Source organism: Rattus norvegicus, chromosome 3 (genome assembly GCF_036323735.1).
Source record: "Rattus norvegicus strain BN/NHsdMcwi chromosome 3, GRCr8, whole genome shotgun sequence".
NCBI classification, from domain to species: domain Eukaryota; kingdom Metazoa; phylum Chordata; class Mammalia; order Rodentia; family Muridae; genus Rattus; species Rattus norvegicus.
Window position 1 is genome coordinate 117748087 of NC_086021.1, and position 13852 is coordinate 117761938.

The 13852-nt window shown below is 36.0% G+C and overlaps 2 protein-coding genes across 6 annotated transcripts in view; one reads left to right on the forward strand and one right to left on the reverse strand.

Annotated features, from left to right (window-relative positions):
• The window catches only part of Ano3 (anoctamin 3), a 314454-nt gene that overhangs the window by 57845 nt on the left and 242757 nt on the right, over positions 1 to 13852 (reverse strand). The window lies entirely within an intron of this gene.
• Muc15 (mucin 15, cell surface associated) lies at positions 1075 to 13380 on the forward strand. 4 transcript variants are annotated; one of them, XM_063284587.1, is made up of 5 exons: positions 1198 to 1367; positions 6258 to 6351; positions 7504 to 8222; positions 10239 to 10388; positions 12995 to 13380. In XM_063284587.1, the coding sequence occupies exons 3-5, from the start codon at positions 7541 to 7543 to the stop codon at positions 13012 to 13014; spliced, it is 852 nt and encodes a 283-aa protein (XP_063140657.1). In that variant the 5' UTR covers positions 1198 to 1367; positions 6258 to 6351; positions 7504 to 7540; the 3' UTR covers positions 13015 to 13380. The 4 variants fall into 4 exon arrangements, with proteins under 4 accessions (XP_038961817.1, XP_063140657.1, XP_006234757.1 ...); XM_006234695.4 differs by having other exon boundaries at positions 1199 to 1367; positions 12940 to 13380; XM_039105889.2 differs by lacking the exon at positions 6258 to 6351 and having other exon boundaries at positions 1075 to 1367.

Genomic DNA, 13852 nt, shown 5'->3' on the forward strand with positions numbered 1-13852 from the left:
AGGACTTATTGCAGTCAGGACAACTGTGGTATTTTATTCCCCATCATCTGTAAACACCTGTCAGTTCTGAAGGTAAGTGTGTGCACCTTGGGGTTCTCTCTCTCTCTCTCTCTCTCTCTCTCTCTCTCTCTCTCTCTCTCTCTCTCATCAAAGAGAATCACCTTGGCCTCAACTTTTGTCAAAAAAGTCAGGCAAGTAGCCACAGAGACTCTGATATAAACTGGCCATTGTTTCCTTAGTTAATTACCTTCTAAGTGAACTTTTGCACTGCTAAATGAATAAACTTTAAGAAGCAAAGCTGCTAACTTACTAAACAGGTAGAAAAGTCTATACAATGCTTACTTCAGTCAAGTCTTAGCAGAGCCATCAAAGACTTTCAATTGGAGCTGGTGGAAGGAACATAAGTCAAATAGCTCTAAATTATGCATTTAGGCTTAATGTTTCTTTTTTCAGTATAGTATCATTTTGGGGGGGAAAGTTATGCTTACATGCAATGAATTACATGCTTTTATACATCGTTTTCAATGGTGTCCTTTACTGAAAAGTTAAAAAACTGTACATTTTATTATTTTATCTAGCATGCTTAGCATGCATGGCTGGCATTCCCCCAAATTTTAGAAAGCTAACTCACTCACAGAAGACCTCCTGTGGAATGAGAATTTAGTCAGGGTTTGCGAAAGCCATTTTCAGATTGCCACCCTGACCTACTTTCTCTTTGATTCATAGAGGCTGTTTCTAAAGACAGTGAAATGTGATAGAAGTCTAAAACCTCATGCTTGGGAACTTGGCTTCAGAACATATCTTTTGAACACACATTCTCTCTTAGCTTTGTAGTCATCCACCTACTTTCTCACAGTCGTGAAATTCATGCCTACACTCCCAAAATAGCAGGCAGGATGTCATTCTCTCCTTTTTTTCTTAATTTATGTTTATCTGAATCATTTAATAGAATGATAGAAAATCCTTAGGGAATTTCTTTCAAGGAAAAAAATCATTTTATCTTTTTTTAACCAAATAAAAATTTATTTATACTTTACACCACACACACACACACACACACACACACACACACACACACACACACGAGAGAGAGAGAGAGAGAGAAAGAGAGAGAGAGTGTGTGTTTGAGTACAAATAGAATTTCTAACTTCTCATGCTTCTAAACCTTTATATAATAAGAGAGTTCTAGAACATAATTTCTTATATTCTCATTAATGTGGCTTTAGAGAAGATACTCAGTGCTGACCAAAATTGCAAAGACTACTCAAAGTACTCAAGTACTCAAGTTTTGCCTGGAATATTAGCTACATGAATGACTGAGCTTTAATTGACAAAAGTAAACAAATAAACCCATCTACATTCGGAAGGTAAGGTTTATGACAAGAAATAATCAAAAGTAATTGGGCAAAGTGGGTCTATACTTCTTAGGGATTCATCACAAGAACATTATATGATATCTTCCATATACCTAAGCTGATGCTCTTACTTTTTTTGATTAAATGAATATTATACTTTCTCTTGCATGTGTTTACAGCCATATATAGCCAGGGTGCCTCCCTATTCTTAAAGCTTGGATAAGTAGTATAACTCAATTACAAAAGAGAGGCTCAGCAGAATATAATGCCAGACTGGCATTATACAATTAAGAGCAATCCAAATTAAGCAGAGTAAACAGGTTTGCTTTCATGAATATATATATATATATATAGATATAGATATAGATATAGATATAGATATAGATGATATATATCCGCTCCCAGTGTTTGCGAGCTCTCCATGAGATCTAGCAATGGGAAGCCACCGGTCAGTGTTAACACTAAAGAAAGGGAGAAAAGGGAGAAAACACTGTTCATCCTCCCTGTGGAAGAATTATTCAAAACCCTGAAATATATTCTTTGAAATTACATTTTAACTGTTTTTAAATAAAAAAACTGTAAAAATGTATCAATTTCTAGATGTTTAGAATATGTACTTAAGGTCTTACAGCTTGCCTCAGAATTTTGTCTTTCTGTTCCATATCTAATCGTCCTAGCCTTAAGTTTTTCAAGTTTGTGATGATTATAAGTCTGTTTTTGTTACACTTTCTAAACTTCCTTAGATGCTAAGCTCCCAGTATTGCTCCTACCCAGGTACAAGAAGATGTAAAAACACAGGAGAAATACACTGATTTTTTTCTCTATCTAAATATTTCTTCTTTCTCTCAATTTATCACTTTCTTCCCATTCTGTATGACATCTGGATGGTAGATGAACTTGGGCAAACTCAAGCATGCCGCAACTCATGACCCAGCAAACTTAACCTCAGTTTAATATATTACAGAGATACAACGTTGTTTAAACTTAGTTCAGAGCCTAGAAATGGAAAGAGGCTTAAAGGAAAGGGAAAGGAAAAAATGGAAATTTGATCCACTGTCTTCTGAAGGTTCCTATCGTCCTCCTCACTTGCTCTTTCTGCTCACAGAGTACATTCCTGAATTCAGTGGGGTCCAACTTAGCCTGAGTTACAAAGTCCTTATAAAATGTCATAGCTAGAGTTTTGAAAACCTGAAAGCTTAAGTTTTGGGCTTCTTCTGTTCCTGTAAGATGAGATGTACCTGCTGAGATATGTTACATGGTAACCCTAAAAGCCAGGGAGGAGAAGCAGATGCCACCCAATGTCAGGATTATCAGCCTAAATCAGTCTTTGCAATGCTGTAGCCACAGCTGTATTAATTTCTAAATTAACCACCTTGCATTCAGACCTAAGATCTGCTCCTGTCTTCCTTCATTCTAAATCTTTTTCTGGGAGATAAATTATAGCTCGTCAAACTGCGTTGGCTAATTTGAGGTATTGATACTCCAGGCTTTCAGGTTACACTCAAAAGTGAGGTGAAGGTAACAGAGATGCCCTCGGTGATTCAATGTTACAGTCGAGGTGAACCTGGCACATAAAGCTCACTGTGTTGGCTGGTGATCTGAGGATTCTTTTTATAGGAGGAGGTGAAAGCTCCAGGCTAGATTCCTAATGTAACACTGAAAGAAAATTAGAATACCCAAGGGACTTTCCCCTGCTTTTGATGACCAAAATTTTAGGACCTAAGTAGAAAGAATGTAAACCAGTGACTTAATAAAGATAGGAAGCATGACCAAGTGCCATGCCTAAAACAGAACACAGGCAGCAGGTGAAAAGACAGACAACTCAGTGTTCTGTGATCTGTACAGAAAATACATGTAACTACACCAAGATAAACTGCATTGTGAATGTACCTACTACATAAGGCCCTAACTGAATGGAATATTGATCAGCTACATGCCCAGGGAAAAATCTCTAATGTTTTCTTCATCTAGATTATACAAGACTCAATGCACAAAGTTGTTAGAGTTTCTTATTTTAAGATAAAAGTATATTCATCATATTCGAGAAGCACTTAAGATATGTGATTTTACATTACTAGGTTTGCAGTGTTTTTAGAATGACTTAAACCCTTCAATTTAAAAACTCTGTTAAAATAAAATGATGGGGGAAGGGATCTACAAAGACAGAAAGTTCCTTTGTAATTGCCACATGTGGCCTTCCATATTCACGAGCTATATGTCCATGCATTTAACTAAAGGTTTATTCCTACACTTGATTTACTTGATTATGAGTTCTTGAGCACCTTGTTGATACTTTTTTAAATTTTTTATTGGTTATTTTGTTTATTTGCATTTCAAGTGTTATACCCCTTCCCGGTTTCCCCTCCAACTCACCCCATTCCACGTTTCTCCCACTGCCTCCACAAGTGTGCACCCCCATCCACCCACCCACTGCTCTCGCATTCCCCTACACTGGGTCATCAGTCCTTCACAGGACCAAGGGCTTCCCCTCCATGGATGCCAGACAAGGCAACCTTGTTAATGTTCTTTCTGCTTCTACTTAATTATTTGTATTTGTTATTACAAATCTTGTTCTGTCTGATTGCTTTAAAGGATTTGATGTAAAACAAGTCTCTAAGAAAACAAATATGCAATTAATAATACAATTTTTTGATTATGTTAACAATCTTATGACTTAAGCCACTTGTATTGATTATAACTGAAAGAAAATAAACTATAAGAAAGAATCACCACAAATGTAAACATTTCTATAATTCCTGTCTGGAAACAGAGTATGACAAGCACATGAGAACCCTTTAAATGAACTCTCTCCCCAAACATATCCATCCAGAGTCTCTTGTCTTCTAACAGGAGTTGTGCCTGTTTTGAACTTTATTTATGTGCAATTACACAACGTGCCTACATTTTTAGGCCTTGCATTATGTTGATGATAATTATCCATGCTGTTTTATAAAATTGTAAGATGCTAATTTTCACTGTACAAATAGGCCAGGGCTGCTTGTTCAATCTGTTAGTGGTGGATTTCTTCCAGAATCTCAAAAATAATGTGCCTGTGAATATTCCTGCATGCCTGCCTGCCTTGTATTTTAAGATTTTTCTTAAATGATTAAAACAGGAAATAAAAATTGTATATCCCACTGAAACCTTTGGAATGGAAGATAGTGGACTGATTCCTAACAGCTTATGATGAAGACAGTATATCACAATGTAATGCAGATATGGTAACTTATGACAGATGACTGAGTGGAAGGAGAATGTGGGAAAAATAATCAAATTATAATCAGAGGAGTATGGAGGCTCTTTTAACCCTAATTAAAACACACACACACACACACACACACACACACACACACACACACACACACACACACACACACCAGCAGCAGCATTGACATTATTTTTGAAAATTCAGTGGAAGTCGTTGAAGAACTACAGGTAAGGAGCTGAAGAGATGGCTCAATGTCTAAAAGCACTGGTTGCTTTTCTAGAGCCCCAGGCTTGTTTCTTAGCACCCACATGGAGGCTCACAATTGTCTGTAAGTTTAAATCCAGAGGAACTGATGTCCCCTTCTGACATCCACGGGTGTCAGACACACATGTGGTATACAGGAATGCATGCACATAGGCAAACCTTCATGTGCATAAAATAAAAACCAATCTTTAAAAAAAGTACAGGAAATACAGAACCTTAATATTTAGCAGTTGAACTTCCTCCATTTTCCTCTGTCAAGCTGGAATGTTTTAGTAAGAAATAAGACCCGATTTGAGGAGCATCAAGTTATTTCTCAATTTTTATTGTTTAAAGAGATTGTTTGAAATGGTGTCTCATATATCCCGCTGTATACAATTTTAAGAATATTAATAGTATGTTTATCCTCTTCCTTTGTTTATTTAGTTTCTAGATAAAAGACACGTAACCTTTATATTTATAATTAGCTGTTAATGCACTAAAGCTAGGTAGATAGCTACTCTCTATGCTATTATTTCTGTTTCCCTATCAATAACCCCCAATTACAAATGGCTACATTCCATCTGGACTGCTATTAATGTCAGTTGGCCAGCCCTCCTGGCATGTTTTCATAACTCACTTACCCCATGGCATCTTCTCCTCCCTCTGCCTTCTTCTCCCCCTTGTGTCTCAAGCCCACCAACCTCAATTCTGTCAAGCTATAGGCTGTGGGCATCTTTATTCAACCAATAATTTTAAATTAAGGAGCAAGGTCACATAGCATTCTTTTGTGTACATCCAGGTTCTCTTGCCCGGGGCAATGAGGCCTTGGGGGCCAGTATTTAGCACTACAATCCATAGTAAAAGACCAAACCACAACAGTAACCCAGGCTAGCTTCCAACTAGGTAGTGAGAATTACCTTGAGCTTCTGATGCTGTTACTTCCTCCATACTCCTTCCTAGTTCTGGGAATACAGGCACACACTAGTTTATTTTATTTAGGTAATGGTGGGGTGGAATGCAGCCTTTTTGCATGCTGAGCAAGCACTCTAACCACTAAGCAACAGTCTCAGCTCCAGGGTAACATTTCTTAAATACAAAAATGCAGCTAAACGTACTTTATTGTTTAGCATCTTGTTTGGCCTCTTCTGTTTATTTTAATTTCTATTACTAGTCACTCTGAGCCTCAGTTTCTTCATCTAGATAAAGACCATACCACAGGCTGTTCCTATCTCAAGGTATCACTGCATCAAGTACAGTGATTTGGTGGACTTTGTAATCACCAAGACACTAGAACAGTGGTTCTCAATGTTCCTAATGCTGAGACCCTTTACTACAGGTCCTCACGTTATGATGACCTCCAACCATAAAATTTCTTTCATTGCTACTTCATAACTATAATTTTGCTACTGCCATGAATTGTAATGTAAATATCTGTTTTCCTCTTGTCTTAGGCCACCCCTGGAAAGGGTCATTTGATCCTCAAAGAGGTCATGACCAACACTGCATTGCAGGGATAATGTGACATTTAATTGATACCAAATGGAGGTTGGTGTGTATTAAGTGCTTACTTTAGGCCAGTTAGCGTTCTGAATATTTCTTCCTGTATTACTTGAATTAGTTTAAAATAATACTGTAAAACAGTTTGGTTATCTTGATAATAATATTTTAACAACTTATAATGATGATGAATCTATAGGTTATTTGTGACAGAAACCAGAATTTTAATAAATTCCTGTTCTAATGTTTTCCTTATCACCCACTTAAGAGCTAGGGAATTCCCATACCTAATCAGAATGGTGTGCTTAGATTAATGAGGGCACTATCATGATTTTATTACCTAACCATGCTATAATGTACCTAAAAATTTTATACATAACCTCAATCACATTCTTTATTTATTTTAACATAGCTCCTATTTTAACTTCAATGACTTAAAAGTAAATATGAATAAAATGTATTTAAAAGAGAGTTGATTAGAAAACACAGATATTTTTATTATGATTCAGAACAGTAGAAAAATTAAAGTTATGAAGTAGCAACAAAAACAATGTTGTGTTGGTGGGTCACCACAGCATGAGCGACTGTATTAAATGTCTCACACCAGGAGAGACCACTCTTCTAATGAATGAGGGATACAGAGTTTGCACTATCATTGTACTTGATACATCTGACAATGGCATATATTTAGTGTCTGATTAGTGGGGTTGTTTTCACTATCAGAATTCAAAGTCACATCTGAGGAGAAAACATGCTCTCTGAAAGTTTGAAGAAACCAGCCAACTCTGCATGTCCTATAATTATAACACTTAAAAATTATTTTGCAGCTTATGCATGCACACACACACACACACACACACACACACACACACACACACACATATATATATATATATATATATATATATATATATATATATATATATATATATGTTCAAGTTGTTCCAAGCTTGGTGATCTTTTAAAAAGCAGTATCTAACTTGGCAAGGCTGTTTTCTGGCATTTTCGTAGGAAGAAAAATTATATAGAAAATAGGACTTAGTGACGCTGATTTAAATTCACAATCCACCCCAAACCAACTTATTAAAATGAGAAAAATTATCATCTCAACCTTAGTCTAGATTCCCCTTTTCAGTAATAAAGATCCATAGAAAAATGCAGAATGCTCTTATAATTCAAATGACTCTTACTTTCTTTCAGATTCCTCATATTAAAACCAATATCAACGAAGGCTACCATGTTGACCTTAGCCAAAATTGCATTGATTTCAAGTCTGTTCATTTCATTACCATTTGGGAGACCTCAGAAACAAAATCTAAGAAGAAATGTAACTCAGCACACTATAGAAGATGTGAAAACAATGAGAAACAAATCGATTCATTTGGAAAGAAGAATAAATGCAACTTCAGAAAACAGAAGTGATATCTCCAATCTCATGGTGACGGCTCCTTCTCTTTTGGATTTATCCACAACCTTCAAAGCAACAAATTCCAGCAGAAACTTTCCAACAGCTAGTTCAACTGAGAGTCCAAAACCTCCCTCCACACATTCCATTCCTCCCTTGGTTCAGGGCTTTGTTTCCAAGTTGCCTTTGAACTCATCCGTAGCCGATGTAAATCCTTTACAGGTCTCAGAACATTCCAATTCTACACATTCTCCATTGTCGGGAAATTTTACTTGGTCTTTGGACAATGACACAATGAACAGTCCTAAAGATATGTCCAGTACAGTTAGCCTCTTCCCTCCTCCTCCAAAGACCACACCCGTGACTCCTTTCACAGCTGAACCTAATGGATGGTTTGGCACAAATGACAACTTTGCTGGTTTTACCCCATATCAAGAAAAAACAACTTTACAGCCTACCTTAAAATTCACCAATAATTCAAAACTTTTCCCCAATGCATCAGACACCCCAAAAGGTATGTATGTATGTATGTATGTATGTATGTATGTATGTACGTGTGTATGTATATATATATATATATATATATATATATATATATATGGATTTGATTTTCTGGTTATATAAGACTGAATCTCTAAAGAAGTCATATAATTATGGAGTGCTATTTTAGAGAAAGGCAGGCAATTGTAATTGTATGGGTCATTCTTTTTTTTTTTTTTTTTTTTTTTTGAGCTGAGGACCGAACCCAGGGCCTTGTGCTTGCTAGGCAAGTGCTCTATGTATGAGTCATTCTTATTGTGAGGAGTAGACAATAAAAATTGTGGAGTGGTTTTAGGATTTAATTGAGCACATATTAGTTCCTAGTAGGTAGGAACATGGGAAGATAGTGGGATGTAGGGTTGTGATGGTAAGTAAATCCTGCCTGAGTCACCAGGTGACAATTTCTACCCTTTAAAGACAATCTGGACTTTTGATGCTTTAGGATTATTATATAAATAACCTTTAAAATATATGCATGTGAGTTTCAAAACACTGAAGAAAATGAGTGATTTTATAGACTACCTGACCTCACATACAGTGACTCAAGGACAGTAACAGAAGAGTGACACTCCAAGAGTTTCTCAGACAAGCTTGCCACAGGAAAAACATCCTTAACTTTTCGTTTAATATCCTATTTAATATATAATTTTTGACAAATTATTATTAGATGAACATATATATGATTGATTTAGAGATTATGCCAAATTCAAAGATGTAAAATAAGAAGTGTAGCACAGGTTATATAATGCATTCATTAGGCTTAATTTCCTTCAGGTCTAGCTGTATGCTTGTATGCCTGAAGTGATTGATTATTTTTAACAAAAAACCCTACTTTTTATTAACCCAGCGCCTTCACATGCACTTTAGAGGTTAAGTTAATTACAATTAAGTGTAATTGTATATGTGAATTGGCATTTATAACCTGTTGTCAGCATATGAAAAGATTTCGACATTTGAAGTCTAATCTTTATTAAGTAACTGATGACAACATGTATATACATATGCTTTTATTTTGGCCTTAATTTTAATACATCACATAATTCATGTATGGTCTTTTATTCCATTGAAAAGAATATTTAAAATGCATCCACAGTCTGTCTAACCTCAATAAATATATATTGTGAATACTGAGCACTAATCCATACCATAGCTCTTTTATCAGAATTGTTAATTTTGCTTCTTTTTATATTGTCAGCTTTTTTGTATTCCAAATGAGTTAATTTCATTAGGAGTGGCTTTAGGGAACATAAGAAAAACTTCATCTACCTAATTAGTGAATAGCTCAAGACATTTAATCAGTCGGTATCTACAAGGCAGAAGGTTGTAGTACTTTGATGATTACGTAGTTTCCAAGTCAACTATTCCACATAAGGGCCTCACAGTATAATTTTGTAGTTTCTTGAGAGCTGAGCTTTGGTATACGAAGGCATTGCAAACATCTTGCTTTTGTCTTTTGCTTGCTTGCTTTGCTCAGTTTGTAAATGTAGTATACCAAGAAATATTGTGTTTCCTCCTAGTGCCTTCTTGGCATTTTGTATTACTTATTACTCATACACTGTTTTGTGTTTGCATATGTGTGTCTGTATATTGAATTATTATACAAAATTAAAGTTCAACTTTAAATCTCCCCATTGACTCGGGGTTTATAAAACACCTTTATAAATAAATACATTATTAATTACTGAACTTAGATCTTCTATAAAATGCAGCACCTTAGTACCTTTGGAGATAATCAGTAATTATCAACTATAAATGAAAGGCTTTATATTTTTCAAATAAAGTGAATTTATATGTATAATTTCATAATGAATTTTAGCACTATATCGCGAATACTGACCATAAAATAATGTACACATACAGAGATATATTGTCTCCGTTATCTAATTAAAAACATTCAAATCTTTCATATGTCACTTTGCATATGGATTTTTGTTTTTGAATAATTGTTTTTATTTCTTAGTTGAATCTTCTGTTTGTTTTTTTCTTCTAGAGACTAAGAACACAGGGATAGTATTTGGAGCCATTTTAGGAGCTATCCTGGGTGCTTCTCTGCTTAGCCTTGTTGGCTACTTATTGTGTGGACAACGGAAAACAGATTCATTTTCCCATCAGCGACTTTATGATGACAGAAACGAACCAGGTAAAAACTTCTCTCAGACCATCGCCAACATGCAATAGATTTAGTATGTGTCACTGATACCTCGGAAGAAGTCAGAGTGTCATCTGACAGAAACAGACTAGATTTATTTAGACCCATTGCCACTTGACCAAGAAAAGAATTGCACTGTTTATCTGTGACATTTGAAAACCTTTGGAGTGTTTGTTCATTGTATTAAAACTGTATTTAAATACTGTTTCTAGAATCCAAACATATGTAGAAAAATTGAACGTAATTTGAAGTTCACTCCGGCTCTGACATTTTCAGGCAAATGGAGCTAGGAAAAAATCTTCCTGAGCAAGGTCTCCCAGACCCAGAAAAACAAATATGGCCAGCCACCGTCAGAGAAGCCTCCACTTGTAGTAGATGGAAAAAACTATAGACCCACAGCCAGACATTATACAGAGAGTGAAAGACCACTCAACTCTAAGTGGGATCAAATTTCCTCCTCTCAGAGCTCACAGAGTCTCATGGAAGAGGAGGGAAAAAATTGTAAGCCTGAAGAGGGCACCAAGAAATCAAGGCCCTATATATCAACATGATCAGAGGTCTTATGAACCTTCAGCGCCTGCAAAGGTCCCCTGTGTACATTTTAAGGCTTCCAGTTTAGTGTTTTAATGAGATGCCTGAGTGTGCAAACAAGTGGGTACCTGATTGTTGTGCCTTATCTTAGGCTCTTTTCTGTCTGTCTGTTTTGTCCAGTTCCAATGTGTTAGTTTTTGTTTTACATTTTATTTTATTATTGTTCCAAGAAATAAAACAAAACAAACAGAAAGCCCATGAAATAACCAGAAATGTGTCTCTGAAACATAGGATCTGGAAGTTTCATATATGTACAGATAAAGGACCTCATAGCTTATTTCAGAACTTTGTCACTCTTAAAATGTGTTTTTAAAGCCAGCCAGGGCTCTAGAGATAGGTCCATAGACATACTTGCTGTCTAAACATAACAACCACAGCTCAGATCCCTAGAACCCATGTAAAATTCTGGTGAGCCTATAATTTCAACACTTGTATGGTAGAAAAGGGGTTCTTCAAACAAGGCAACTAGTGAGGTTTTTAACTAAGAGACTGTGTCTCAGTGTATAACACAAAGAATCATAGAGGAATAGTCCTGACATAAGCTTCTCTGTCTCCACATGCATAGATGTACACATACAAATATGTATAAGCACACTACACACACACACACACACACACACACACACACACACAAACATACACACATATTTATTTGAGAGTACAAGGGAAACAATAATATCTGTAATTAATAGAAACTCATATGCAAAAGGCAGAATTATATATATTTATGTATGTATGTATGTATGTATGTATGTATGTATGTATATCAAACATAAGATGAAGTAGCTTCAGTTACTTGACTCTTCTCTCTTATGCTTTATGAGAAGGCCAGTTTTCTTGCATGTACAAGGATTTCTGACATATAGCAAATAGGAACTTGCCTCTGTTGAGTCTACCAGTAAAGTCCTCTTTGAGTTCTGTTGTTATATTACATTTATTCAAAATTAGATCTATGTACTGTAAATGTAGGAGAATTCTGTTTATGGGTTTCTACTAACCCATATTTCTAAGGTGATATGTTTCAAAGTGAAAAAGGAGAATTTTTAAATTATGTGTAACATATATATATATATAAATAAGAAACTTCCATTAAGTACATAATATAAACAATTATGTTGTCAGTTTTTTATAATCTAAGTCGTTGTGACTGATGCTTTGAGGAGCAATTCAATCATGAGACTTTTGTGATCTCTTCCAAACAGCTTCGAGATAGCTGTTCAAAGACCCAGAGTTCCAGGGAGACAAGTCTGTAAGAAGATAGCTTAAGGAATAGTCAGGCAACATAATACTTACAGAAATAATTAAACCACCAATTTAATTAGTAATTACTCCTTGCTGCACTTTAAGACACCTAATGCATACCTAAGTTTTCTCTGAAAATATATACTCAAGCTCATTAAGAAAGTATCTCCCTTTGCTAAAAATGAAACAACTCCCCCTCCCAATCATCCATCGGAGCATATTGAGTGATTACTTAATCTACCGGAAGGAGGCACACTTTCGGGCATTTTTTACTTCTTTCTACATGTGCACAGGGTTGACTATCATGGTATTAAGATAAACAGTAAATAATGGTGTTTTATTCACTGTCCTCAATTAAAATTTTTTTCTACCAAAAGATTAAAAACAAAAAACCACAAGAATCAATTAGTTTATATTTTCAAGTATCAAGTATTGGTATGCTTCATTGAGGTGCTTTCCTTAATTTCTTAATTTTATGTCTAATTTAGAATTTCAGAACTACCTTTGTTCTCTTATTCATAGACATAAATGTGGAATGCAAAAATCTACCTATCTAAAATTTCAAAATAATGTCCGAACGCCCACACAGAAGTGCCTGCTCATTACCTAGGACAACCCCTAACTCCTAACACTGTAGTCAGCTGGTAGAGCATCTGCCATTGAGACTGTCACCATAAAACGAGCCTGTTGATTTTGCTGTGTTTTTCAGTTCTGCGATTAGACAATGCACCAGAACCTTATGATGTCAATTTTGGAAATTCTAGTTACTACAACCGAGCTGTGAGTGATTCATCCATGCCTGAAGGGGGAGAAAGTGCGCATGATAGCATTCCCATGGATGCCATACCTCCACTTCGCACCTCCATGTAAAGCTAGGAGAGAAGGAGGGCTGCAGAGGGGAAGAGTTCATCTCCATTTCGACCTTTCATCATGCAAGAGGTCCTGCAAGGTCACTGCCATGCTGCTTGCACAGAGAATACTGCAGAGGCAGGAGTTGTGCAGGAAAAAGCAGGGTGGATCCGTCATCTAGAAGCATTCTTTCCTTACAGTCCTCAGCTGAGCTGAAGCATGTGTTATATAACCATAATTTGTATTTTGGTTTATTTTCCAAGGAAACCTTTGTGAAATACGGTAAAATTAATGCAAATCACCATGGTAGCACTGACTGATAACTTAACAATAACCCTTCTTCACACAAAATCTGGGAACCCAAACTAGATTTTCTTTAAATAGTTTGTTTTTAAACAGGAAACTGGAGTTAACTCTTCTTTCCTCTTGTCTATAATCCAGGACCACAGAATAAAACAGGCATTTTCATGGGAGCAAATTTTTTGCTGGTTTGTTTCAAAGCCAGGAATATGATATGGCAGAATTCCTGGTCCTGAGAAATTAAGGCAATAAGAACGAAAAGCTTGTCTTCTAATACATTTCATTCTTCTGCAATAGCACACATGGTCAGTCCCTTCCGCCGGCAAGTTGACAATGGGGGCATTTAACAGGGCCACAGGAAGAAAACTGACTCTACTAGGAAAGTGATATCTTCCCTGAAAGTCCTCAAAGTTTTAAGCAACTTCAGCTTGCATGAGTACACATCAGGTTTCAGTTAATTAGGCACGTTAGAA

Coding starts and splice junctions, on each gene's coding strand:
- Muc15 (XM_006234695.4), top strand. CDS start 7,541: ATGTTGACCTTAGCCAAAATTGCATTGATTTCAAGTCTGTTCATTTCA. Junction 8,223..10,238: donor TGCATCAGACACCCCAAAAG/GTATGTATGTAT, acceptor TTTTTCTTCTAG/AGACTAAGAACACAGGGATA. Junction 10,389..12,939: donor TGATGACAGAAACGAACCAG/GTAAAAACTTCT, acceptor TGTGTTTTTCAG/TTCTGCGATTAGACAATGCA.